Source organism: Hippocampus guttulatus, chromosome 1 (genome assembly GCF_054856545.1).
Source record: "Hippocampus guttulatus isolate MCC_2025c chromosome 1, RoL_Hgut_1.0, whole genome shotgun sequence".
Lineage (NCBI taxonomy): Eukaryota > Metazoa > Chordata > Actinopteri > Syngnathiformes > Syngnathidae > Hippocampus > Hippocampus guttulatus.
In genome coordinates this window covers 14,600,363-14,625,091 of record NC_141261.1, presented here as the reverse complement: position 1 = coordinate 14,625,091, position 24,729 = coordinate 14,600,363, and the positions used below count along the sequence as shown (strand labels likewise).

General features: G+C 43.1%; 4 protein-coding genes and 1 long non-coding RNA gene across 9 annotated transcripts; 3 read left to right on the top strand and 2 right to left on the bottom strand.

Annotated features, from left to right (window-relative positions):
- Positions 1 to 211: 211 nt before the first annotated feature.
- On the top strand, positions 212 to 6,277 carry sh3yl1 (SH3 and SYLF domain containing 1). Its single transcript, XM_086112466.1, has 11 exons — positions 212 to 321; positions 1,634 to 1,744; positions 2,195 to 2,308; positions 2,500 to 2,564; positions 2,657 to 2,769; positions 3,566 to 3,694; positions 3,797 to 3,941; positions 4,156 to 4,234; positions 4,814 to 4,873; positions 4,996 to 5,028; positions 5,367 to 6,277. Coding segments are annotated over exons 1-11 (1,044 nt in total). The 5' UTR covers positions 212 to 320; the 3' UTR covers positions 5,561 to 6,277.
- A 132-nt stretch (positions 6,278 to 6,409) lies between these two features.
- LOC147210543 (solute carrier family 22 member 6) lies at positions 6,410 to 15,907 on the bottom strand. Of its 2 annotated transcripts, none has more exons than XM_086112412.1 (10): positions 15,566 to 15,907; positions 13,711 to 13,808; positions 12,380 to 12,534; positions 11,243 to 11,411; positions 11,027 to 11,153; positions 10,829 to 10,956; positions 9,622 to 9,833; positions 8,568 to 8,676; positions 8,248 to 8,481; positions 6,410 to 6,604 (listed from the first exon to the last, which is right to left on the bottom strand). In XM_086112412.1, the coding sequence occupies exons 1-10, from the start codon at positions 15,800 to 15,802 to the stop codon at positions 6,562 to 6,564; spliced, it is 1,512 nt and encodes a 503-aa protein (XP_085968538.1). In that variant the 5' UTR covers positions 15,803 to 15,907; the 3' UTR covers positions 6,410 to 6,561. The 2 variants fall into 2 exon arrangements, with proteins under 2 accessions (XP_085968538.1, XP_085968546.1); XM_086112420.1 differs by having other exon boundaries at positions 11,027 to 11,129.
- On the top strand, positions 7,222 to 13,799 carry LOC147210544 (uncharacterized). 2 transcript variants are annotated; one of them, XR_015101041.1, is made up of 3 exons: positions 7,222 to 7,429; positions 12,384 to 12,548; positions 13,667 to 13,799. It is a non-coding gene; the product is annotated as an uncharacterized LOC147210544 (long non-coding RNA). The 2 variants fall into 2 exon arrangements; XR_015101039.1 differs by having other exon boundaries at positions 12,961 to 13,712.
- A 2,468-nt stretch (positions 15,908 to 18,375) lies between the features above and the next one.
- On the bottom strand, positions 18,376 to 20,502 carry LOC147210542 (uncharacterized). Its single transcript, XM_086112365.1, has 2 exons — positions 19,662 to 20,502; positions 18,376 to 18,710 (listed from the first exon to the last, which is right to left on the bottom strand). The coding sequence occupies exons 1-2, from the start codon at positions 19,824 to 19,826 to the stop codon at positions 18,573 to 18,575; spliced, it is 303 nt and encodes a 100-aa protein (XP_085968491.1). The 5' UTR covers positions 19,827 to 20,502; the 3' UTR covers positions 18,376 to 18,572.
- Positions 20,503 to 21,034: 532 nt separating this feature from the next.
- lipt1 (lipoyltransferase 1) lies at positions 21,035 to 24,667 on the top strand. Of its 3 annotated transcripts, XM_086112343.1 has the most exons (4): positions 21,035 to 21,105; positions 21,839 to 22,389; positions 22,868 to 23,089; positions 23,720 to 24,667. In XM_086112343.1, the coding sequence occupies exons 2-4, from the start codon at positions 21,861 to 21,863 to the stop codon at positions 24,130 to 24,132; spliced, it is 1,164 nt and encodes a 387-aa protein (XP_085968469.1). In that variant the 5' UTR covers positions 21,035 to 21,105; positions 21,839 to 21,860; the 3' UTR covers positions 24,133 to 24,667. The 3 variants fall into 3 exon arrangements, with proteins under 3 accessions (XP_085968469.1, XP_085968460.1, XP_085968478.1); XM_086112334.1 differs by lacking the exon at positions 21,035 to 21,105 and having other exon boundaries at positions 21,235 to 22,389; XM_086112352.1 differs by lacking the exon at positions 21,035 to 21,105 and having other exon boundaries at positions 21,235 to 22,389; positions 23,790 to 23,912.
- Positions 24,668 to 24,729: the final 62 nt, after the last annotated feature.

The following is a 24,729-nucleotide window of genomic DNA, read 5'->3' as shown; positions in this document are numbered from 1 at the left end:
TTCACGGCCACTATACTGTACGTCACTAATAACATAAATACAATTTTCATAAGAGTGTGCAGTTGATGATTGATTCGGATGAATCAAACTACATTCTTGAAAGCAACCGAACAAAAGTTCCGTTTTTTAAAAATTCTGGAATGACCCGCGATGCGTCAGCGACCTCTCATGATCATCACGGGTCAGCCGCGGCCACCTGGCACGTGACTCTCAAGCTCACCTGTGATTGGCTCGTGCGAGAGCAGACGACGGGACAGGTGAAACGGAAGTGAAGAGATACATTTGTCGCGTGGTTCTACCTGACGGGACGCCGTTGAAAAAGTACGTTTCTAAGAAAATCAGCTTGGCATATTTGTTTCGTTATATCCGCTCGCCTTGTCTTTTTTTTAAATGTGCCGTCCGAGGGCTGCCGAGGGGCGTTTGGCCAGCACCACAACTTGACGAACTTATCGGTGCCTGACCGCAGGCAGGGTAATTAGTATGCTCTCGCGAAGAAACATTCCCGTTTGACAGGCTGATTAAGATATCAGAGGGATTTCCGAATTGTTTGATGCGCAATAATCTTGCTTTCACGAGTGATGTTTTACTGAATGTTTACCACTGTCGCCGTTAATTAATTCACCGGTTGCTCAAGCTTCACTGTCATCGTATTTTTTTTTTTTAAACGAAGCTGAGTTTGACATTGGTTATTAATCCTTCGGTCACTTCGGAGAGAAGCATTTTGGTGTTAGGAGATGATCATTTTGTTATTTCCACAAAATGTAAGCTCCTGTTCCTCTTTTTGTGTGTGTCAAATGATTTCTTAAGCTTTATGTTAAGGAGGTTACAACTACAGCGTTGTTCAGCGAAATATTCTGCTCGTTAGAAACTAAATCAAACCTTCACACACGCACACAAAAGTACGATTCAACATTGCTCTGATCCAGACGCAAAGTTATTTTAATGAAATGAGCCTCTGGTCATATTTTGCTTTTGATCATTTTGAGGCTCGTCGGCCACACTTTGGCGGTGCCTTGTGTTGTTGACATGCAAAAGGTTGTCTCGTTCTCAGGAACACGATGAACCACAAGGCCAATTGTTGTGTTATGTAAATATGTAATGGGCTGATTATGCTTTTGTTCTGCCTTCTGAATGAAACTGTGTCAGAAATTGAACACACCCTCCCTCTAGAATGAACTTTGTTTACCTGACTTGAAACAGCCACGCATCAGTAACCTCCAATGTTCGGATCCAGATGTGACTAGAAACACTAGAACGGTCCCATAGACCCAGACCTAACTCGTCCCTTGGGACGGGAAGTACGCCGTCGTGATCTAGCGCTGACGGACTCCCGCTAGAGCTTTGACAAAACTGTCGATCCTGCCCAGCCAGTCTGCCACCATTCCGCATGTTGCAGCCAGCAGCACATTCCTCTGGAACATCCATAAAGTCTTTTTATTCGGAAAGATCTTTGTCGGCGGAAGTAAATGTCTTGCCGTTACAAGAGTCTAGCTTTTTTTTAAAAATTAGTTTAAAAAAAAAAAAACTTTTTTTACTTCGGTGTGAATGACTTTTGTTGGGAGGGGGGGGCAACATGGTGTCAAACCTTCATGTGCAACTGAAACCAAATTGACAGCAATTCCACTGTGTGCAGTGAACAGTCTCCTTCCATCTGACTTAACATCTGAGGTCAAGAAAGCCACCAAGATCCTCAAAGGATTCACTGAAATCTCCGCCGGGAATGGGCTGGACAAACTCATCCCAGGTTTGGGTTTCACCGCAACAGTTGTCGAGTCCGGTTGTGACGCTTCCAATGAAACGTCAAAAATTAGAGGCAGAAGCAAAGCTCCTAAAGCGACAAACTGTACCATCCAACCTTTTGGGTGTAAGGCTTTGAAATTTGAAGCCGCCTCTGGCAATTTTCAGTCTCTTTTCCACAACAACACTCATCAATCATTCTCAATAATTGTTTATAATTACATTGGTCAACACATTTTTGTTCTTTTTTTATAAAAGAGACTCAAGTAAAATTTTCAAGATTTTTTTTTTTGGGGGGGCAAATCTGAATAACACTTGCACCTCAGCTGCACACATTGTAGTTCAATAACGACAAATTGGATTTTATGCAATTCATCGATGGATGATCAATTCTTAAAAAAAAGCGCTATTTGTCATCTGTGTTTTTTTGTCGTTTGCGTTCCTGCTGCATGCACAGCAAGTGTGATCGCATCAGCCGAGGGGCTGGCCATCATCTCCGTGGTGAAGGCAGGCTTCGTGATCACGGCAAGAGGAGGCAGCGGCATCGTCATCGCCAGGCTGACTGACAGACGTAAGTTCAAGGCGCCGGAGTTCTGCCTTTGACTTGAGAAAGGCGCCGTGCACTTCTTATTTGGCTGCCGACGGACTCGACATTGATCCAAATCACTAATTGAGCATTAAAAGTTTGTGAGAGACATGCGCCATATCGCATTGCTGACGTCCAAATTTAAAATGAAGCGTTGCGTATGTTTCTGTGCGCAGGCTGGTCGGCTCCTTCCGCCATTGGTATCGCCGGACTGGGCGGCGGCTTCGAAATTGGTGTGGAGGTGAGTGCTTTGAACGGCACTCCTAAAATGATTGCTTGCGTATGTTGAACGGCGACTTGAACGCGTTGCTCACTTCCCCCCACCTTCCTCAGGTTTCAGACCTGGTGATCGTCCTAAACCATCGGCGGGCCATTGACGCTTTCACCAAGGGCGGGAACTTGACGCTGGGTGGGAACTTTACAGTTGCTGTGGGTCCGATGGGCAGGTGGGTTGTCTTGAAGTGAAAGAGAAGCTGCTGATCTGCTTCACTGACTTTTTTTTTTTTTTCGTGTTCTGCATCCTGATTGGCCAAGTGGCTGTAGACCAATGTCAACAGTCCTACATCTACTTCCAAAAATTAATAAGTTCCGGAAGAAATTTCTTCACTAGAAAATTTTGTAAGTAGAGACGCGTTTTCCATGTAAATGCCCTAATCCGTTCCAAATCCCCAAAATTCAGACATAAATGTTTTCTAAAGCATAAAAATGCCTCGAGCTATGTAACAAATACATGTTACCATTAGATTATTCCACAATAAGTGAGATTTGCGCATAATGTGAAAAACAAATAATAGTGTAAAGAATAATTTTGTAAAGAACTGATCCGAGGATGTTGGCTTTTAACAATCCTTCCAAGATGTCCAAGGCAAACTTCAGCATCGTGAGCGAGTCCGACTGGTGAACACCTTTTCTGGGTGATTCACATTTACGTAAAACTCGGAGCTGCGAGTAGACGTAGTATTTCTACCTCTCGTATCTTGAAATTTCTTTCGTAACAAGAGGCAATATTTTCCTGTTGAGGCGTTTCGTAACTTGAAATCTTCGTATGAAGAGATGCTAGGAAGTAGAGGTACCACTGTATTTTGGTTATTGTGCCCCCTGCTGTTACATTTGAGGGTTGCATTGTGCGGACTGAGGTGGTTCATGTTGATTCGGAGTGACGTTATTTTGAGGAAAGAGACGAAAGCGTGAGGTGCCTAAGGCAAGAGTCATGACGAATCCTGATCATTCTCATCCCTTCAGGAACATGGAGGCCGACATTACCCTTCGCAAAATGGCCGCTGTCTACACTTACTGCAAGTCCCGAGGGTTGTTTGCAGGCTTGTCTCTGGAGGGCTCGTACCTGATTGAACGCAAAGAGACCAATCGCAAGTGGGACGGCTTGACAGCCAACACCTTCAAAATGTTTTGTTTCTTTGCTTTTTTAAAAAAAAAAAATTGAATTCCAATACAGCTGTTGGCGTGATCTTTCAGGTTCTACTCTCGGGATTTGCGAGCGTCTGGCATTTTGAATGGCGACGTGGACCCACCAAAAGAGTGTGACTTCCTGTACGATATGTTGAATTCTTACGCGGAGGGCTACGGCACGGACTCGAGCAGCAAGAATGTGACCACAAAGGTAAATTGTTTGAAACCCAACAGTGGCCCAATTAGTACGCGTGTGAAGGGCGACATTGCGGTTTTCTTTCAGTTGCAGTTCAGCACTTGGCAGCAGAAGAGACAAGAGTCCTTGCATTCTATATTTCAAGTCCCTGTGAAAGCCAATGCCCGCTGCCCCCCCTTTTTTTTTTCTTTTGAGCATTGACAACGTTTTCTCATTGCTCCGTTTTCAGTCATCCCGTCCTCCTGCCAGACCTCCAGCTCCTGCTCCTTCGCGAGGAGGGAACACCTCACAGCAGCCCGATGATCTTGGTAAAACTACCAAAGTACCATCTCAGTACTCGAGTGCATGTCCATCACGTAGACCAGGGGTGTCAACCTCATTTTTGTAATTACGGTTTCCCTGAAGGGGGCCATTATGACTGTGAATTTTGTCAAACCGTATAAATGTGTGATCACCTCCACCTATTACATACACAGTGCGCAACCAATTGGGGGATAACTAGTTTTGAAATCAGAAGTCAAGAATAATGATTAGTTAAGCCATTGTTTACCTTTATGTAATAAGTACGTCATGAGATCATGCTTGCAACATCTCCATGCAATGATGGATTACACACGACAATTTGAAATTCTGGTTCAGACTTTAGCAAGCATCATGGAAAAGTTGACATGCTTGATTTGCGCTCGCGGGCCACACAAAATGATATGGCGGTCCAGATCTGGCCCTCGGGCCTTGAGTTTGACATCGGATGTTGACGCACACTTGCTTCCTATTACGCATTTTAAGAAAAAGAACATTTGTCTCTGAATGTCAGCAGTGCGTCATCACCCTAACCAAGACTCTGTGTGTGTGTGTGTGTGCGTGTGTGTGTGTCCGTGCGTCTGCAGGTGCGGCAGGTAGAAGGTCACTCTACCCGAATATCTCCGTCTACAAATCGGACCCTTCAAGTAAGTTGGTCTTTGTTGAGGTGCTTTTTTTTTTTTTTTTTCCTGGCTGTGGCACCCTGGTGGATGCAGTCCATCATATCAATAACTTGATTTATTGTGGGGACGGTGGTGTTTCCTTTCAGATCAAATTCCTCCCAGAAAACCTCCAAACTTGGGTAAGACATACACGCATTGCGATGCATTTAACAATCTAAACTGAAGCGATAAAGCGTACGTTTCACAAAGGCGTCACGCTTCCCGGTGACAAAAGACGGAGTTTTCTTTGATTGCACGGCGAGTTAGCAAACATGTCTGTCACCATGACTGAGGCAGAGGCAGGTCCATGTGCATGGTTTCAAATAAAATAAATATAAACCTTTATCTGGTTCTGCGACCCCAAAGACAACACATCAATCTCATTGTTTCATTTCAGCCGGCAGTATCCCAACGGCTATCTTTTTTTTTTTTTTTTTTTTTTTTAAATTAATTGATTTACAAACTTTCTTTTCATAAGGAGGAGGCGGAGCGAGCGAAACTCTGGTGGTCACTGCTGTCCACGCGTTTGCGGGCCAACAGCCCGGCGACCTGAGCTTCAAACCCGGCGACCGCATCACCATCATCACCAAGACCGAGAACCAGTACGACTGGTGGGAGGGGCAGTTGGATGGGCGAAAGGGGATCTTTCCCGCAAACTATGTCACTTACTGACCGCCGTCGCTCGGTGGGCTACATGAGGAAAGCAACCGCACATTGGTGCGGTTACCGCGGCAAGGGTGTTGGAGCCTTCCCCCCCCAAAATACAATATTTAGCTTTGGCTTTATGTACCAGTTCGCTTATTGTTGTTACTTGTAAGACAGAGGTACTAGTAGAAAGACTGTCTTACTAGTGCCACTTTTGGCCGACTAGGTAGGAAATTAACTAGTAAGCGATGGAAAGCCGTTTGAGCATTTGTTTGATAGCCACTTTAAGGTCCATGTTAGTCTGAACTAGTTACGCAATTCAGTGCAGTAGTAGGATGTAGTAATCGTTTTCTCACTGCTACATGGCATTTCGGGCACGCGAGGAGAACAATTGCAAGTAAAATTGTACTAGTTACCATCTGGCCCATCACTAGTAGTGTGCAGATATCAACTCATGCACAGTTTTGTCTCACTCGTAGTAAGTTGAAGTGCACAAAATTGCCATACAATCGTGGACGAAACACTACTAGCAAAATGTGAGTTTAATATGACTAAGAGCGTACTCGTGCATGGATATGGAAGAAAGGCTCAATCGACTTGCCATACTGGTGCATAACTACTTCCAGGTCAACCACGTATTATTATTATTATTAAGTCATTTCGCTTTGGTTGTTTGGTGGCTTTGAAAATGTAGTATTTTTCTCTTTAAAATAAAGCAATGTTTTTATTTTAAAACTTATCAAAGTGATGTCGTTTTTAAACACTTGCACGAGCACACTTTGTTTATACTGTATTGAGCAACTTTGTTACACGTTACTGTTCCACTTGCAACAAATGAAGCGTTGAATCCCTTGAATTCAGTGCCCAAACTCACCATTCATGCATGCTAGCTTCTTATTAAAAATAAAAAATAAAAAAAAAGTGTTTTAAGACTTAAATCAGGCAAAGAACAAAAATAAAAGTGGAGTCATTAAAAAGGAAATGTGGCTGTTTCCACGCTGCCCGAGAGCTGTTGTGCGTTTGCGCCTTCACTCTGATCCGCCAACGACAGCCATCTGGCTTTGCAGCTTCCTGGAAAAACAGGAGATACGCAAACTTGATATTTCACAACTTTTTCAAATGGTTTTCCGATTTTCTTTTTTTTATACCTCTATGCGATTGTTTTGTTTTTCCTTGAGCTTTTTTTCTCCCGTTTTTTATTGCAGAGTTCAAAGTGCTGATGTACGCCATGTCGAGCTAATTTAATGTGACTTCCGTCCGCTTGAGCGACTCCATAAAAGGGTGAATAGTAATTTTTATTCCTGCTAAGAAACAGACATGGCCTGAATGAGTTTGTATGACAAAAGAGCACGGGGAAGGAAAAACAACAGTGGGCATGTGGTGCCCATTCATATATCGAAAAAGAGACCATTTGTTCACACGTTGGAAACTTTTGACCCAAGGTCTGTGTTTCCAAGCTGTAAATATTTTCCTGTTGGGCTCATAAAAGGGGTTATAAAAGTTTTCTTTCATTTAAAGCAATTTTTTGTTGTAAATTCACACACCTAAAAACACAATGAAAGGCTTTATCTGTATTGATCGTTTTTTGACCGCTCCTCCAATTCAAGCAGTTGATTGACTCCTCCATTTTGTTCGTGCGCATGTGCAGACGTGATTCAGGAAGACGGCGACGAAACAAAATTGTCGCCGTTACGAGAATAAAACGAGATACTAATTACGCCGGTGGAGCAGAGAACGTAATTGGAATATGTTTTTTCTCAACTGTAAAATATTTCGGACTTCAACGCGGTTGCAAATTGTGTGTACGCCAAGCGCCAGCTGCTCTGGCAGAACTGCACTTGGCGTTAGCCGAAGAGGGAGAAATCAAGTCACACAACCGGTGCGTTTCATCATGATGTGAGTATTTGTGTAAGCTTATGTTATATTATTAATTATCATTTTATGTTTGAGCATCATATTTCATGTTAAGCATACCTAAATTATATTCTGTTGTTTAATAATTGCTTAGACATTTTTTTTATGTTGATAGGTTCTGATTGGCTGTTAAAGTAAGAGAAGCAGGAAGTGATTTTAGTTACGGGGGTTGTGTTCTCGTACGTGCTGCGGTGCAGACGTTTTTTTTTCCTCTTATTAAACTGCATTGAAGGATTCCATCTCCCCATCTGTCATTCGCAAAGAAGAGCCATCCACTGAAAAACAACGAACCCCTCAACTTACATTTGTATTAAAGTGGTTGAAATTAGGGTAGAATGATTTTGAAAAGTAATCTTAATTGGGACCACCCCCTCCCCCAAATATGATTGTGATTTAATGTGCGATTTTTTTCAAGGTCACGGTCCCAGATATTTTTTTTGAACAAATCAAACTAAACTAACCCATCACAATAAACATAAGATGTATTCTACATGAATGATTCAATCGTTTAGGTTAGTTTTAAGCTAAAACAAAGACAAATGAACCATGAATTAATATGAACTCAAACAACAGAAACCCCCTAAATGTAAGAGAACTACTTTAATTCAAAGAGTTAGCGTTTTTTTCTGTCACTGTTCTTCCTCAGTGGGACAGGCTCTCTTGACTTAAGTGCTCTTGGGTGTCCCCTAGTGGTCGTGTGGTCCTAGGCAAATGCTTCGTTGTCTTTCCCGACCCTTCTGGCAGCTGCGCAGACGAGCTTGTGCTCATCACAGCTCCAATTGGGACAGTCGTGTGCTCACCTCGTCCTTTTGACGGGGTGTTGCGTTGCCCTGAGACAGTCGTCCACAGAGTCAGGAAGCGGGATGCCGATGGTCTCCGGAAGCAGTAGACACAATCCGCAGCCAATGATTGGCCCGCCGCCGTAGACGAGCATGGCGGCCAACGAGAAGGCTCCCTCAGGGTTGGGCGGGAACAGAGTGCTCACCAGACAACCGAGCCGGAACCACAAGTTGACCAGCGACATGCAACGCTGCCTGCAGGTGGAATACACAACACATTCAAATGAGTAAATCCGCTTCGGCGCCTGGTGAATTTTACCACCCGTCGTCTAACGCGTTACCTGACCACTGTGGGAAACAGCTCAATGCTATACAGACTTGAGATGAAGATTGTGGCTATGGTGCAGAATTTGCCCAGCAGTGCCAAGCTCATCACGAGCATTGCGTCACCTGCCGAACAGACTTGTGATCATCATCGCATCACTACCCTGTAAAAGGATGCATGTGAAACAGGTCCAAAATTTGCAATGAATTAGAGCAAGATTATTTCAGTATTCAGGTCTTTCAGAGATGGTACGAGACAGTGGCAAAGCAAAGCAAAGCGCTCTCTTTACCGAAACTCCTCACCTCACTTCAGTGGCCGCAACTTGGCAGCAAGTTGCCACGAGTTGATGCCAAAGCGATAAAAGTAGTCAGTGGTACCTTGTGAGGAGTTTAATTCATTCCCAGACCACGCTCAAAGCTTTTCACTTGAATTGCAATTTCATTCAGTTCAGTTTGTTACCAGCCTATCCCAAAAACAAACAAAAAAATGTGTTTTTGAGAAAAATAGTACTCCATAATGTATTTTGTCAGAACATAGAGTACTGTATCTGCAAATACAATGTAAAGACTAACTTTTTTTTTGTTCAAGTCAACGTACATTGTGCTGCTCCTTTGGGTGTGTGCACTTTGGCCACCTGGGGGCAGTACAGTGCAAGATTTGTGTGACTATTATACTCTAGCCGACATGGAACTGTCCCAGCTCCTCAGCGAATCGCAGTAATCTTAGTTGCTCTTCGCTGACGATAAAGAATGTATGCGTATTGTTAATATTGTCTGTGTTGCTTCAGCGTTTGTGTTCAAGTATCTGGTATGACACTGACGTTATTCATTAACTTGTCTTCAGCGTTTTGCATTGTTTGTTCGCATGAAGCGATACAGACCATATGTATCTCAAGCAAAGCAAAGTGGATGTTTTAAATCCACATGTAATTAATTCTCTTTATGTTAAGTTTGACTGTAAACTTAAACTAGTGCTGGCAATTAAGTTTGAAAACATTTCATCACTGGAGAGAAGTTGTCCAGAAACGACTGGCGCATCACTGAGCAAACATATATGTGCGGGAGCCTCACATTGGTGTCTGGAGAGCAGCAAAGACAGAAAGCAGGCGGCGCCGCTCAGAAACAGAGTCAGCATGCTGCTGGGACGCCGATCCAGGCGGACCAGCGGGATGAGCAGGCAGGGAGTCTCGGAAAGGCCGGAGAAGAACTGGGCCGAGTAGACGTTCACGCCGAAGGAGCCGATGTTCATACAGATGCCGTAGTATGTCAACGCCGTCGCAGCACTGACCAATCACAGCACACATCACAATTTGAGCACGTTTCTATTTCACCTAAACAAGGGGGAAAAAAATGTTGGAATTGTTGTGAGATTTCATATTTAAAGGACAGTCAGCCCCCGCTATCCGAGCCCTGCCTTGAATAGTGAAAAAGCTTGAGTAGGTGACAACCTCCCAAAATGTTTAGAACTGCTTCGAGTATGTTTATCAATCAATAAATTACCGTATTGGCCCGGATATAAGACGACCCCCTCTTTTTCAAGACTCAAGTTTGAAAAAAGACTTTTTGTAACACCAAATTCATTTTTATACAGAAAATAATTTCAGTACATCTGAAACAAATGATTATAACAATATATATTTGAGAGAAAAGGCATGTTATTTTGCCTCATTCAAATCTTAATATCTGAACATTTAAATATGTAAACTAAAGTGCAATCACATTGGTAAATGAATGGCTTCTGGTTTTTGAAATGTAAATGACATCATAAATTCTCCTCAGCTGCCGGTTAACCTGGCCGATCTTCGACCCGCTTTTCTCCAGATTGTCGCTCCGTTTCTCCATTTTCTGTTTTCTCTTCTATTATTTTCTTCTCTTTTCTTTCTTACCGCAATTTTTTATTTTTCTTCTTTGTGCTCCCGCAATTTTTATTTTATTCTTTGTGACAGGGGTTCACTTTGCCCTGGGGAGTCAAGTTCAGCATTCGCTTCAATGATATCTGGCGCCATCTAGCGTCGTGAATGGGTATAATGTCTAGACCCCGAATATAAGATGACCCCCACTTTTTCAGTCTTATTTCAATGCAAAAAACGGTCTTATATTCGGGCCAATACGGTAATTACTAACTGTAGTCCTCAAACACTTTAAAATTCTTTCTTTTTTTTCCCCCTCTCTTTTCGGCGACGATAGACTTCAAAATAAATTCACAATGTGACAGAAAGCGCAGAGAAACTGACGAGGTGGGGGTTCACTGTATAAAAAAACAACAACAATGCGTTACCCCAGATAGCTCATGACGGACAGCCGCAGCAGGACAGTGGGATGTTTGAAGGGGAGCAGGCCACTTGTTCTTTGACCTTTCTGAGCCTCGGCGGCTTTCTGCTTCTCCGCCATGTTTGATCCCAGGAGCTACGGGTGCACAGACGAGCAGATGATTCAGATAGCAGGATGTCGTGTCTGAGTCTGCGTCTCCGTGTACCATGTCCACACACTGTTTGTCGGCCGCATTTCCCGTGCGGTAGCGGAACAGAACATCGGTCCTCCCCATTAACACCAACCAGCTGGGAGACTCTGGAAGTGAACTGTGCGGACAAACAGAAATGCGCCTGAGAAGGACAAATGATCAAACGGTTGGACAGAAAGACACTGCGGGTGGAGACGCAGCGTCGTGACACACGTGCGAAGGAGGACAGACCGGTAGAGTGGCAGGCAGATGAACTGGGGCAGAGCGAGAGACAGGTGAAGCTGTGTCCAAGTGGGACTAAGCCAGGCCAGCAAAGCTCCGGCCATTGTTCCGAGACTGAAGCAGAAGCCCAAAAAGGCGGGCGGCCAGAGGCGGGCGGAGGGGGCGGTCCACTCCACAGCTGCAACGCCCAAGCACAAGATTTGGTGGTCGTCAAAAGCCGGGAGTAGTGATTCTCAGCAAAAGGGAGCCGTTGTTGTCATGCCGTCTTTGACTACTTTCACAATATCGCAGTGCCGCAATATCGGGAACTTTGCTGTCAACATGCAATTTTTTCCCCACTAAAATTTATCTACCCCCCCAAAAAAAAAAACCTCTAAATAGATTTCAAAAGATGTGGGTAACCAATATTTTAAGGTAGGCGTGTCAAACTCATTTTTGTCATGGGCCACGTTTTAGTTACCGTTTTCCTTGGAGGGTCGTTATGACTGAAACCATATCAAGAAGTCAAGATTCACGGTTTATTCATCTATTTATTAAGTGAGTGTCATGAGAGGTTAGGTAACAAGAAAATGCTTACAGTGTCACTCTTATTAATTACAAAGGAGAATTTGAAATTTTGGTCGAGATTTTCGCAAGCATTGTGAAAGTTGCCATCTTTGATTTGCTTTCGCGGGCCACATAAAATGATGTGGCGGGCCAGATCTGGCCCACGAGCCTTGAGTTTGACACCAGTGTTTTAAGGCTTGTTGATTTTCAAAGGGCAGCCCGGTGATCCAGGGGTTAGCGCGTCAACCTCACAGTGCAGAGGTCGTGGGTTCGATCCCGGCTCCGGCCTTCCTGTGTAAAGTTTGCATGTTCTCCCTGTGCTTGTGTGGGTTTTCTCCGGGTACTCTGGTTTCCTCCCACATTCCAAAAACATGCATGGCAGGCTGATTGAACACTCTAAATTTTCCCAAGGAGTGATTGTGAGCGCGAATAGTTGTTTGTGTATGTGTGCCCTGCGATTGGCTGCCAACTGGTTCAGGTTGTCCCCCGCCTACTGCCCAAAGACAGCTGGGACAGCCTCCGAGGCAACCTGGTCGATCCTGCCTGTGTGCTTGTCTCAAAAATTAAAGCCATGCGATTCGATTTTTTTTTTTTTTTTACCCAGACTGAAGGAGCAGTTGTTGATGCAGCAGCAGCAAACGCCCGCCAGGCAACGAACGGCAAGGAACAGAAACGGTTGAGGGAGAACGGCGGGCAACAGGCCGCACACAGCCTGCACGTACACGCTGAACAGCAGCACCAGACACTTCCCGTACCTGCACACGCAAAGGTAAAAAGTGTGGGCGCAGGTTGCAACACAAGAACACTCACATGTACAAGTGTGTGTGTGTGCGTGTGTGTGTGTGTATGTGTGTGAAAGGTTATCGCACAAATACAGCGGTGCCTTGACACACAAGTATGTGCCTGAACTTAGAAGTTTTGTAGGGCTGCAACAAATTATTTTCATAGTCGATTAATCGATCGATTATTTTGGTGATTGTCAATGGATGGGATTCAAAATCATGTTTCATTTGCCACCCCATGATTCAAAAACGGGACATTTCAAAGTGCAGAAAACTACTTAGCTTGCAAGTGTGGTCCATCAAATGTGATAAAATGTCACAATTTTGATCACTCTTTCCAGCCTATGTTGGTTAATGTTTTATTTTCATTCAGCGCAAACATAATTGGTCTGCTTTCAGGGAGGACTGCTCGGAATCTGAAAGTATTTACTGTGAAGAGGCTGAGACTCTGAGGATTTTGACATTCTTATCTGAAACAAGTTCTCTCCACGATGAATCGATGACCAAAGCAATTATTGAATGAGTTGAATTGATTAGTTGTCGATTAATTAATTGATCGTTGCAGCTCTACGCTGTTAAGTGCAATTTTTGTTGTCAGAAAGAAACTGTAGAAAAAAAGTTGGTGTTTTTTTTTTTCGTGGGAAGGCTAAAATGGATGAATTGCATTTCCATTCATTTCGATGGGAATGATGATTTGGGGTACGGGCTTGGTCATTGAATAAATTAAACTCTTCTCTTCACACCAATGTACTTGGTTACCGTACTTAAGTAGATTCATTTGGTATCTGTATTTATTTTCTGACAACTTTTTAGGTTTACTCCCCACATTTGAAAAGAGATACCTGTATCATAGTGCCTTTTTTTTCTTTCCAAACACTCATACCGCAAATGATCTTTCCCTCTTTGAAATGCATGGCAATAAAGGTCATCAGTTCCAGCACACACAAAACTAAAAATTTAAATTGAAATTTTTTTTTTTTTCATGAGAATAAATTAAGAACGGTACGGTACTTTTGTTTGTTGACAAGACTTTTTTTTTGGTTGTTATTATTGGTTTTTTTTTTTTTTTTTTTGTCCAAGTACCTTTACTTTGTCTTCTCCGTAGGTAAAGTGTGCAAGTACTTTTGCCACTTCTGGTAAAAATTGTACCTGTCAGACAGAGCTCCGCCCACCAGCGATCCAAGCAGTAGACCCACCATGTAGACCGTTTGGCCGTAGGTCAACCATGAAGACCAGCCACACACTGACTGATGCACACAAGAAACAAACGGTGGACTTTTTTTTTTTTTTTTGCAACAGTGGATTATACTGATGAATTAGTGTGCGGATCTTTAAATGTGGCGCATGCAGCGGACACACCCAAACACAAATACCCCCTCATCCTTTGACATGATTGAACTAATTCAGATCAAGTGTTCTGGACCAGATAGATTAGATTTTTCCCTGACTTTTGTTTTATAAATTCAGTCTCTCTCTCTCTCTCTCTCTCTCTCTCTCTCTCTCTCTCTCTCTATCTCTATAAGTATTTGTCAGGTCCAAGGTAAAGAAGGTCACTAAGACTTGTGGTATAAAAGAAAGTCCAATTCCCAAACGACTGTTCAACCTTCCTTCTTCCATACGGCCATAGCGCCGAGTAATCCTGAGAAAAAGGCAACAACAAAAAGCACATGAAGGAAATGAATTGGCAAAGATGAAAATGAAGGACATTTATGCTGTCATTTTAATTTCATTAACATAACATTTACGGTAGTGACAGTTCTTTTTTTTTACGCACTCTTGTTTTCATTTTATGACTGATTATTATTATTTTCCCCCCAATTTTAGTTTTAGTTCTTTCATTACTTTTCATAAACTACAAGAACCCCGTTCTGGACCCGACTGATCCCACTTTTTCAAGCTCAGAGGGATTCGACTCAAAACTCAGGTTTCGAGTAGACTCAAGCGCGTATACCCCTTGGTACACGCCACCGAGGTTGGGAATCATTGCTCTAAAATATGAAATGCGACAGTTCATTTGATGTACACTCGTTGTTACTTGTTCCTTCACAATCCAATTCAAAGAAATCAATGCCTGAACATGTGGAGCACAAAGCGCAACAATCGTGTTGTTCTGCCTTATCGAGCGTTCAAAGGGGGGGGGGGGCTGAATGTATAAGAGTGTGGCCTGGGTTATTTGTTAACTCCAAATGGGTTTTATTGCTGATGGGCCTTTGCTCTATCTGCAGTGAGAGGCATTGAGTTGAGAGCAAGCAGTTAGACGTATTCTCAACGACCGCACGCTGAAACACTTAAAGGCAGTACTTTGTTCTTTTATCTGATCGCACCTATTAAAACTCGACTCTTCTGTCTATCCTGTGTGTTCTTTTCTAATGTCACCGGTTTGCGTGGAACTGTTGCTGTTGTTGGACGCGCCACGGCTGCTCGTGTTGTGCAAGGTCGTGAGCTAAAATATTCGACATGAAAAACAAAGCTTCACACTGAGGGTTGCCTGCCACCTTTCAGATGTGGAGATATGCGACACTCCTGACGTCGTCACACGGGCGAAAGAAATTTGAGGCTTTGGCTCCCCCAAACCCTGAACAAAGCCTGTCTGGGGACACTTTTACTGTAATAAAGGTAACTGTCATAAAATTAAACTCTTGTGTGAACCCAAATCATAAGATGAAAAAAATGGGTGTGGGGGCACAAAACAAGCCTCTTCCTCAACCCCTTCATGTGCTCTTTGATGCCAGATCAGGACCAATCTGTCAACAGCTTTCCCTCGCTTCTTCGCCGTGCTACTTTTTCCAAGAGTACTTGTTGTTACTCTACCAAGTGACTCTACCAACCTACTGATCTTTACACCACTACGGACGGAACTTATAATGCAAACAAATAAAATAAAATACTTCAAAACATAATCAAAACTTTCACTCGTTTGTTTTAAATACTTAAAGTACATCGAGTGTGAGAAACTTTAAGATTTGTACTCCAATTATTGTTATTATGAATCTTATTCACTCACATCTCGGTCGCCGCTTTTAGTCACCCAATCAGATTCGTCTCCCAAAAGATCCTCGACTTCTGATTGGTTTCGCCGGAGCATACTTCCGCGTTTGGTTCCCGATTCGCTCGTGGCGTTGCTGGCGTGACACTTCGCGTCCACCACCACGGCCAAGAAAATGTCGAGGAAGAAGAGGAACGAGTTGAAGAAGAAGGCGAGCGACACACGCCAGAAAACGGACAGCTGAAGCGGAGACATGGCGGTCCTCGCTTCTGGAACTATTTTTATTCCCGCGGTGTGGACTTAACTTAAATAGCCCGGCGCCATGTTGACGGCCCGAGCCAAAGGTCCGTTATATGGACTTTGAACTCTTGTGACCTGCAAAGGTTTTTTTGTTGTTGTTGAAAATTCAACTTGAGCTTGTCTTGACACTCCCCTCCTTCGCCTTTTTCAGACAGCGTGAAGGAGGGTCAGGAAAGGTGTAACCATGCAAAGGATTAAAACAAAATGGTACAAGAAAGCCTGCCAGTAAAGAAAATCTGATCAGTCTCAACGAGTTCTTCCAAATGTTTCAGAAAACAGACTTTTCATTTTAACCTGAAATTTGACTGCATGTAAACGTAGTCAGTGTTGTGACTGGTTAGATTCGTCACACGTGTGCATACTTGTCAACTTTTCGGAGCGCCAACCTGTATAAACTACCCAAACAATCCTTATAAAGAGCAAAAAATGCTTATAACATACCAAAGCATTTTATATGTCAAAATAACGGCAGAAAAAAACCCCACGAAATTTTCAATGATATTTATTGTAGATCTCCTTAATACAATGTCTGCTTAATGTCTAATCATCATTCTACTTAGTGGCATTACTGTGTTCAGAGTTGTATTCCTGCGTTACTTTTTTCACCAACTCCAAAAAAACGGAAATTTTCAGAATCCGTATGATTTGTGCCATACGGCCATATACGTAAGATTCACCACAAAATCCGTATGAACTATGGCTAAACCGTATGAGTTGACAGGTATGCGTGTGAGAGACGAAGCAAGTGGCTCCTCGGGCTATTGAATCATGTTGCGTTATGCTAAATTGATTTCTATATGTTTTTCACACGCAGGGCGTGTATTTTCTCTTATGATCTGTTAAATATTTTCTCTTCATCATCTGTTAAATAAATGATGACTTCACAATTGGTTCTCATGAGAGCCATTTTTTTTAAAGAACTACCCAACTGAATGGTTTTGAGATATACATTCACTGTATTTTGGGATTGTTTTTGATACTTTTTTCAGTGAATGGCAATATTGCAGAAAATATGAACCATGAGCATAATGACTATTTCTAACTTCATCAATTGTGTAGAGATGCAACAGCATACTTTGCCATACATGCTAACTCAGGCCCAAATATGTCAAAAGTGCAGTTTAGCAATTCTCGAGGAGGGGGAACAAGATGATGAAAAACAGTTTCACATTGTACCTCCAGGAATGCGCAACTTTGTCTTGTTTTTTTTTAGGGCGGGGGGGGGGGGGGGGGGTATGATTATGTTTCAGGTCCCAGGGCAAAAGCCCACAAATAATACCCTTGCCACATTTTACTCAATGGGTGTTCGTTTATCTTCAAGGGGGGAAGTCACTCTGAATCAAAAACCACACAAGCGATTCAACTTGCTCGTCAGTTACTTTCAAGCTCTGGAGTTTGGGAATTACAAGTCACCACAAAACCACTTGCGAGCAAGACGTGTCAGCAAAAGGAGCATAACTAAGATACAGCCTTCACAATTTCTAGCGTCCCGAAACAAATCGAGCCCCGAAGGGAATGTAGCTTCACGTCATCTGGCTGTTCCTCTTGTTATGTGGACTCCTGCTGTCCTTGGTCCACATTCCGGTTGGGCCCAGCTTTTTCCTCGCCCTCCAAGATGCTTTGGGAGGCCATCGTTGGTAACTTCTTTTTTTTTTTTGTTTGTGTACATTTATACTCCACTTTTGAAGACGGATTCACATACTAGATCAGTGGTGGGCAAACTACGGCCCGCGGGCCGAATCCGGCCCGTTGGTCTTTTTAATCCGGCCCGCCGAAGGTTGGTCCACAATTAAGGTTCGATGTGAATGATTGCATTCATTTCAATTGGACTTGTAATGACAGGCATTTCACCGCCAGGTGGCGCATTGACTTGAAGTTGCAGAACACGGGGGGGCGGGGCAATCTTTTCGACCACCTAGTACCTCTGTATCGCTCTACTTCTACTGGTCTGATCACAACCCATCTGCAGCGATGCACAGGCTAAAATAGGTCATCAACATTTAAAAAAAGGATATTAATACCGTACTTTCATGCTTTTGTTCTGTTGATGTGTTTGATATGGACTGTCAACAAATGCAGTTTTTTTTTAATGTACCATAGCTCGTGCTGACCTGGCCCTTATGTCAAATTTTAAAAGTCAATGCGGCCCCCGAGCCAAAAAGTTTGCCCACCCCTGTACTAGATGGATCACTGCTGTTTATCTGAGTGACCTCAGACAAAACTGTACGTGTGTCTGGGCGGCTACACGGATGCTAACATATGAGATGAATTTGTATCTTGTTAAGTGTCATATGGCAGTTACTGTAAACACCATGTAGTCGTTAGTACGGCTATAATGTAGTAGTTATTGTAGCTAGATAACAGTTAAGATGTGAATATTGGTTAGCAGTCTACCACTCCAGTTGAATTGATCCATCAACACGTTTTCAGAAATCATCTTGGAATTTACTTTCTGGTCCTCGATTTGACACCTCCGTTCACTTTTCAAACGGAGTATTTGCTTTCTTAATCGTGTGCTGATTGATCAGTGGGTTTCAAACATTTTATTTGACACAATCCCATATCAAATATCTTGTGAACCAACTTTATCTAAACCGCGTTACGATCATGAAACACAAATGTGACAACAATTGCTGTGTGGTACTGTACAGGAAGTAAAATGGACAATTACATCTTCAAAACATTGGACAGAAAGAGTTTTAGCGAGGCTCCATCCACAGGCCCGTCACGCTTGATGGGCAGCTTCTCGTTGATGCTCCATCACGACGACCACAGCTGACAGCGGCGTGGAGAAGGAGCCAGCCAGGCTCCGCAGGCCGTACACCAGGGAGCGCCAGCCGAAGGTGCAGGCCTTCTTGACGTTCTGGCGAGCAGAACGTACCTGAGCGGTGAGTCTCTTCAGCTTCACTTGAACTGTACCACTCGACTACGTTTTCTCTAGTTGTGACATCGTGCACATTTGTACGTGTATTTGTTCCATTACAACATTGAAAAAAATGGTGTGTTGAATTTCCTCAACTTTATTTCATCGAGTGGTTGCGCAAATGACAGGCATCTGGATACAGATACATTTTTTTAAAGAGGTCTACTTAAAAAAAAAAGATATATTGCAATTATCGACAAAGTATTCTTGCTAATTTTTGATGTGTTTCAGCAATGTGACCCATTACAAATACACACACACACACATATATATTCATTAAAAAAACAAATATATATATCTATATATAGATATATATACAGTATATATATATATAAAATCTGAATGAGCGCAAAAGGCTAGCTTTCACTGATTTACGTAGCAAAATACGGAGAATCTGTAACTTTTGATAGCTCTGCCGGTGATCATTTTTTCATTTAAGAGTACGGTAATATATTTTTCTTTTTCCAAGTTCACCATCGCTGTGTCATCGCAATGGCGCTGTAAAATTTAATGACAACGAGTCGATTTAATCCACGTTAAATGATCAATTCTATCCTGTCTTGCTTATGTGATATTATCTTAGTGGTGCAAATTATTACGCCAAACTAAAGTCACACAGCTATTTGTAAAAGCACTGTTAGTTAATTCATTCCCGGGGTATTTATTTATTGATTGCCAACTCCAACAGCGCCTAGCCGCTTACAGCTCCACATTTTCTCCCACTGTACCCGCCGCACCAAAGGAATGACACTGAAGTACAGAGTGACGGCTTGATTGCTAACTAAAGGCATGCAACCTATATTCATTCTTCCAAGATTAGCCATATTGCTAAGAAAACAAATTCAGGACATACCGGTAATTAATCACATCAAAAGTTGATCTTACTCTTACCCGAATGTACTTTTTCTTTCTCCTCTTCCTCTTCTCCTTCCTCCTCAGCTTTTCCTCTGGCGTCCTCTGGTTCCCTTCATCTTCGATCAGAGGTTCGTATTTATCTGGCAATATGGCAAAATATACTTGCTTTGAGGTTTTCTGCTGCGCCTCCTCGGTTCCCATTGCTCGTCTTCGTGGGTCGAGTTGGTGTTTGTTGTCTTCCTCAACCGAGGACCTTTGGAACGGGGAGTCCAACTTTATGAGTAGCCCAAAGCTCAAACTCTATTGGATTTTAAATAAATGCAGGATTAGACAAAGAATGCACAAATGATTGGGGGGGTTTTCTACCCCCCTCTGACCCGTAACTCGACATCCTCTCAGCTCATCTCTAAAACATTTGTCCTTTGTGCAAGAACTTCTACGTGTTTGTTTTATAAAACAAACACAAAACTTGTCACTGAGTCAATAGGAGTATTATGGAGGTGATCTTGGAACCAGAACAGCTCTTACTTCAGTGCGCTTCATTGAAAATAATCTGGTCAGATCTAAATGCCGCATTCCTCCTTGAGGGTCAGCAATTTGATTGCAAGTCAAAACAAATATGCATCAGACTAAGAGATCATTTTATGAGAAACAAATTCCTTCTGCTCGAGGCCAACGATCAAGTGAAGTTTCACAAACACAACTCTTATGAATGTACATGAAATTTGCGATGGATTTTCTGCAAACAATCGCGAGCGGTTTCCTTGTGAACCGACTGCCGATGTATGTGGGGGACCGTGACCCCATGCGGTCGTGGGAGGAGCTGCTGAGTGCACCTGTGCCAATAACATTGAAGTACAGTTTTGTTTTTACTTTCGAGTGACCGTTTGAACCACAACTTGGGCCTCTGGGAATCAGCACCTGCTGGGATTTGTTCTCTTCAGCTCGCTATCAGGTTTTGTTTTGTTTTGGCCTCATTGTTCTGACAAAGTCACCGGAAGGAAATCTGTTGCCAAGATTCAGTTTCTTCCAACCTCTGAACTCATTGTGGCACGGAAGAGCCCAGTTTGTGTATTACCTCATTCAAATTTGTTTTTCAAGCTTTCGTTTAGATCAGATAGAGTATAGGCGGCAAAGGTACTTGGCGTCACGGCCACCCACAAAAATCGCCTCGCCACGCCACTCTCCAACCCTGCGATGCTCAATTCATTTTTCAACATTGACAAACAGGACAGCGCACATATTTTGTCGTGATTCTTCGGATTGTTCTTTTCTGTCCTTTATACTTCTGATTATATTCGTGTGTGTGTGTGTGTGTGTGTGTCCAATGGCTTTCAGTTCAAAACATTTTGAGACATAAGCCCAGAAAAGTAAACTAATGTTGGTCGGAACTTTTCGCTGAGCATTTGCATCTACACGTCGCGTCACGGTGACGGACAAAACGCGCAAGAATCAACAGCGACATCTACTCCTTGCCTAGGCACGTAAGAACCCGTTTAGTTATATTAAATAGCCTCTCAAGAAATTGCGCGTTTCTGCTGTTTGTGGAAAATGCACTCGTTAAAATTTGCCTTAGTTTTCGCTCTCCGAATTCAGCGACGCAAATGCTAGGCTACCAAAGTAGGAGTCGGCAAGGACGAGTCAGTGACGTCATCTAGCCGCGCCAAAGAAGAGTCCAGCCATTTGATCATTTATTTCATGTCATTAACCACTGTTTCAAGGTCCATGTACAATTATTGCTAGGATAATAGATTACTTGCTACTGCTCATGGCTTTCCATAGTGTATGCCATTTGTTGCTAGTAACTCAAACATATTAGTTTACATTTCTATATATCTTATCTATGGTGTGAGGCGAACTGAATGCTAATCTATCTATCTATCTATCTATTTATCCATCCATCTATCTATCGATCGTGTGAGGCAAACTGAATGCTAGGGTCATTTCCAGAAATGTTCATTCAACATCCATGGGGAGTTAAGCTGTGGTATTTGGGAAATTCTAAGTAATATCAGCATCGTTTTGTCGTAAGGAGAGCTCTAAAAAAAAAAAAGAAAATGCATTTAAACCCCTGCTCTGAACTGCTCATCAGTCACGGGGTGATTGCAAGGAGCATATTGAATGGGAACTGCCCTTGCCAGCTGCACAAATCAGCTATGTGAATCACTGCACCACAAACAGCTCACTTGTGTTCTCATTCCTGGCCGTTTTAGAGCACAACATCATGCAGAGGTGATGGGCATTTTGTTACACATCAGAGAGACATTGCCTTACCTTAGAGGCTCCTCAGGGACGTGCATTTGTAAAACGGTCCCTGGCGTGGCTCGCACCTGCAGCACTCTGTTGACTGACAGCAGCAAGGGGGGGCTTGTCCTGTACTCCAAGTCCACCGATGTATATGAGAACCTTTCCCTGGAGGATTGGATCGAGGCCAACGTGGACCTGCAGCATCGCAACATCTTGTTGCTTTGGCGCAACAAGCCAGCCGTGGTCATCGGGCGACACCAGAATCCATGGAAGGAGTGCAACCTCTCGCTCATGAGGCGTACCGGAATATGTCTCGCCCGCAGGCGAAGTGGTGGAGGCACGGTCTTCCACGACCTCGGGAACCTGAACTTGACCTTCTTTGCTTCTAAGAAGGGGTATGACCGCCAGAGGAACCTGAAAGTCATCACCGAAGCCCTTAGACATCTGCGGCCCGGGCTGGAGGTTGAAGCCACCAAGCGGTTCGACATTTTACTCAAGGGGCACTACAAAATCACAGGTAGGGTTGCAAAAGTTGGTGAATTTTGAAAGCTGGAAACTCCCCATGGGAATTTGTGAAATTTATAACATTGAAGATTGGCTCTTTCTAGGAAACTTAAATATAGGAAAACTATATGTGAAAACATGAATCAGACTAAAACAACCACAATACATGCAAGTAGAGTATTACCTTGGTGGATGACTGCCTCAACCAATCACTTTTGCTGGTAAAAACCAACAAGCCTTTGTAGATCAATTTCTTTGGTGTTGTGAGCCCAAATTTGATACATGTGCCTGCTCGGGACACACTGTCAGTTGAGTCAAGTAAAAAAAAAAAAAGGCATAACAAGGATTGTAATGCCATTGCATGTGGGAAAGGAGAGCCATTTTCAAATTTTCCTGAAACTTTCGGGAAATGTTCAACAGGTGTTGCTACCATTGACCGCCGTGGCTCGAGGTGTTACTTAGCCACGGTATCCTATTGTCGTTGACCCCAGGAAGTGCCTCAAGAATCAGCCGGAAGTCGTCCTACCATCATTGCACTCTGCTGCACTCGGCCGACCACGCCGCGCTCTCCCCCGTCTTGCACTCCTCCTGCCAGGGTGTCCACAGCAACGCCACGCCCAGTGTGCCTTCGCCTGTGGCCAACCTGGTAGACTACGAGCCCACATTGACATGGGAGCTGCTACTTGAGGCGCTGGCAAAGAAGTACAGTGCAGGTGCAGTGGAACGTCACTTCATGATGTTTGTTTCAAGACTCTTTTTGCAAATTAAAATCTTTTTAAATCCAGGATTTTTTTTTTCCAATCGAAATGAATGAAAATGGAATTGCAGTCATCGCCCCTTCGGCATGAAAGCCAGATCATTGAAATACCTGTTTTATATACTCTCAAGGCATGTTTTTCTCGCCTTTAGGACACTTATTGATTTACAGGTGTTCAAACATGGTTCTGAAACAATACAAACACATTTAAAAACATACATTGAGAGAGAGCAAGAGCAATGGATGACACAAAAATATTTACGGTGTATCCGACCCCTCATGTTAACAGTAAGCAAATCCCATTTCTAAAAACTAACAAAGTTATCCGACAATGCACATCAATAATCACGTCCAAAGATGTCCATTGTAAAATGAACCTCAAGTTGTCATATTTCCGTAGGCATAAAAAGCAGGATGGCGGTGAATGACCTTTCAATCATTTTCAACAACAACGGGGTCATGAAATACTGGCTGTTTCGCTCTTCTTTCAATCTTTGGGGCAACGTCACATGGTTAGGAGTGAAAGTTTGAATTGATGTGATCCTTCACCAGTTGTCTTTTTCTTCTGTCTTGCATGCCTCTCCAGAGTTTGGCGGCAGCGCCGCAATGAATTTGGTGAATCCCGCTGACGACTCTGCGTTTCCCGGTCTCCGCAGCATGTTGGCAGAGCTGCGAGGATGGGAATGGGTCTTCGGAAGGACACCAAAGTTCAGCATCCAAACACTTCTGAAAATGACTGACGACCTCTCATCAGCCGGACGCGAAGTCCAGCTGTGTTTAGAAATCAAGCACGGAGTGATTGAGAGTTGTCGCTTAGACGTTCCCCCAGACTGGCTCCCGCAGCGTTTGACCGGCGAGCTGAGCGACGTGCTGGAGGGAGAGCGATTTTGTCCGCAACGCACCGCCGCGGCTTTTGCGATGCTGTTGCGTTGCGAGCGTGGCGAGAAGCAGAAGAAACTGCGCAGACTTTGTGATGCCATATTGGCAGTCATGGGCTAAAAAAAAACAAAACGCAACAGGTCATAGGGATGAACAGTTTTTGGAGAGAAAAAAACCCTCAGTATTGCGATTGCTATTTAACATATGATTTGTTTTTTTCAAGGTCCTCTTCTCATGTTTTCTTTTTTTTTTAAACAAACAAGCAATCAATTCATCTGTATTATAATAAAAAATATTCAATCTGATATACATAAAAGATTGGTCTTGCACGTTTGGCTTCGGCTAAAATAATGGCTCACAAAAGATGAATGAATATGAAAGACATCTTATCTACTTCAGTTAGTTGTTAACTGAGACACTTGCAGTCTATTATCCACAAGACGATATCAATAAATAGAATAGGCATATATCAAAAAATAGAGCCTTCTGACCGACCAAAATTGGAGCAGAGTGTTCATTTAAATGTTTTTAATTGCAGTCTTTGACATTTGACACAGTGCAGAAAAGACTCTTGTTAATCACTGACCGCCATCCCTGTTAGAATCCTTATTTGGCTTGTAACCGTAAATGGCAGCAAATGGAGGAACCCTGCCAAATTTGAACGATTAAAAAAAAAAGTAAATAAAATGAGACTTGGTCATGGTGAAAATCAATCTG